The sequence below is a fragment of the Empidonax traillii genome, unplaced genomic scaffold (genome assembly GCF_003031625.1).
Source record: "Empidonax traillii isolate 1590-97213 ecotype Southwest subspecies unplaced genomic scaffold, ASM303162v1 scaffold2030:size82362, whole genome shotgun sequence".
Taxonomy (NCBI): domain Eukaryota; kingdom Metazoa; phylum Chordata; class Aves; order Passeriformes; family Tyrannidae; genus Empidonax; species Empidonax traillii.
In genome coordinates, this window is record NW_020957223.1 from 75,073 (window position 1) to 77,233 (window position 2,161).

General features: G+C 45.5%; 1 protein-coding gene across 1 annotated transcript in view; it reads right to left on the reverse strand.

The window, feature by feature from the left end:
• Positions 1-82: 82 nt before the first annotated feature.
• SYT11 (synaptotagmin 11) overlaps positions 83-2,161 on the reverse strand; it is a gene marked incomplete at its 5' end in the record, with an annotated part of 7,203 nt that continues 5,124 nt past the window's right edge. Inside the window, 2 exons of the mRNA XM_027909298.1 lie at positions 83-107; positions 185-516. Of these exons, the coding sequence (XP_027765099.1) occupies positions 203-516 (314 nt within the window). The remainder of the gene's footprint in view (positions 108-184; positions 517-2,161) is intronic.

The window sequence follows — 2,161 nt, forward strand, 5'->3', positions numbered from 1 at the left end:
TTTTTTTTTTTTAAGTTCTACAGCTAAAACCAACCAAAAAAAAAATAATATAAGGTTTCTAAAGTCCTGTCCTAGGCGGGCTTAACGGGGTGGGGTGGGGAAAGGAGTCGGATGGGTGGGTGGGTCTCTGCTTTTTTTTCTTTTTTTTTTCTTTTTTTTTTTGTGTGTGTGTGTTTTTTTTCGTGGTGTTTTAATTTTCTTTTTAGTACTCGCTCAGGCTGTGCCACTTGGCCACGGCTTTCCTGGGGCTGTCGCAAACCTCCCGCCAGTGCTCGGCCCCCGCCGCCGTCCCGCTGTGGGCGCCCAGGATGAGCCTCCCCACCACCTCGTTCTTGGTGGTGCGGTCGAAGTCGATGACCAGGAACTCGACGCTGACGTCGGGCAGCAGCTCGGCCGGCACGTCGTAGATGAAGGACTCGTTGAAGACGGGGTTCAGCGTGCACTTCTTGACGTGCGTCTTCTTCTTGGCCACGCGCTTGCGGCCGTAGTAGACGTTCACCTTCACGTAGGGGTCTGCTGGTTGGGGACAGGGGGGGGACAGGGGGGACACTCATAACGCAGCCCAGGCGCACGGGGAGGGGGGCAGGGGGGGCAGCTCGTCCGGCAGGCTCTGAAATTCGGCGGCCGAGGGGTTGAATTATCTTAAATTTTTCAGATTAGAACCTGCTATTTGCATTTTTCGGGGTTGCCTGAAACACTGGGGTCCTGCAAAGGGGCGTTTTTACCAACAGGGCTCTAAAACTCAGTGAAGTTCTAAAGTTAAATCACTGAATTATCTTAAATTTTTCAGATTAGAACCTGCTGTTTGTGTTTTCGGGGCTGCCCGAAACGCTGGGGTCCTGCAGAGCATCGTTTCTCCCAACAGGGTTCTAAAACTCAGTGAAGTCCTAAAGTTAAGTGGCTGAATTATCTGGGTTTTTCAGATTAGAATTCATTATTTGTGTTTTTGGGGTTGCCCAAAACACTGGGGTCCTGCAAAGGGGCGTTTTTACCAACAGGCCTCTAAAACTCAGTGAAGTTCTAAAGTTAAATCGCTGAATTATCTTAAATTTTTCAGATTAGAACCTGCTATTTGTGTTTTTCGGGGTTGCCCGAAACGCTGGGGTCCTGCAGACCATCGTTTCTCCCAACAGGGCTCTAAAACTCAGTGAAGTCCTAAAGGAAGGAGCTAAACTATCTTAGTTTTCCAACAAGGCTCTAAAATTCAGCAGCCAAGTAGCTCAATTCTCTGGATTATTTTTAATTATAACCCATTATTTGTATCCTACATGGCTCAAAACACTGGGGTCCTGCAAAGGGGTGTTTTTACCAACAGGGCTCTAAAATTTAGTGAAGTCCTAAAGTTAAGTGGCTGAATTATGTTAAATTTTTCAGATTAGAACCTGCTGTTTGTGTTTTTGGGGCTGCCAAATACACTGGGGTCCTGCAAAGGGGCGTTTTTACCAACAGGGCTCTAAAACTCAGTGAAGTCCTAAAGTTAAATCACTGAATTATCTTAAATTTTTCAGATTAGAACCCAATATTTGCATTTTTTGGGGTTGCCTGAAACGCTGGGGTCCTGCAGAGCATCGTTTCTCCCAACAGGGCTCTAAAACTCAGTGAAGTCCCAAAGTTAAATCGCTGAATTATCTTAAATTTTTCAGATTAGAACCTGCTATTTGCATTTTTCGGGGTTGCCAAAACACTGGGGTCCTGCAAACGGGTTTTTTTTTCCAACAAGCCTCCAAAATTTAGTGAAGTCCTAAAGGAAGGAGCTAAATTATCTGCATTTTTTTTAGATTATAACCCATTATTTGCACCCCACAGAGGGCTCAGAGCAGCCTGGAATCCCTTGGATCCTGGAAAGGAGCACATTTTTTCCCCAACAAGACTCTAAAACTCAGTGGAGTTCTAAACTAAGTAACTGATTTATCTCAGTTTTTAAATTTTTCCCAGCAAGGCTCTAAAATTCAGCGGCCAAGCAGCTGAACAGGTCAATGAATTACAAATAAAGACTCTTGGAGGTGGAAAACCCCCGAGCCAGTGGGAGGCTCTGGAAGGGAAGGAAGTTTAGGGACAAAGCCTCCCTTGATGCAGACACTTGTTGGGGATTACAATGGAGACACCAGGCACTGAGGGCTTCTTTTTTTCTTTTTTTTTTTCCTCATTTCACTCAAGTTTT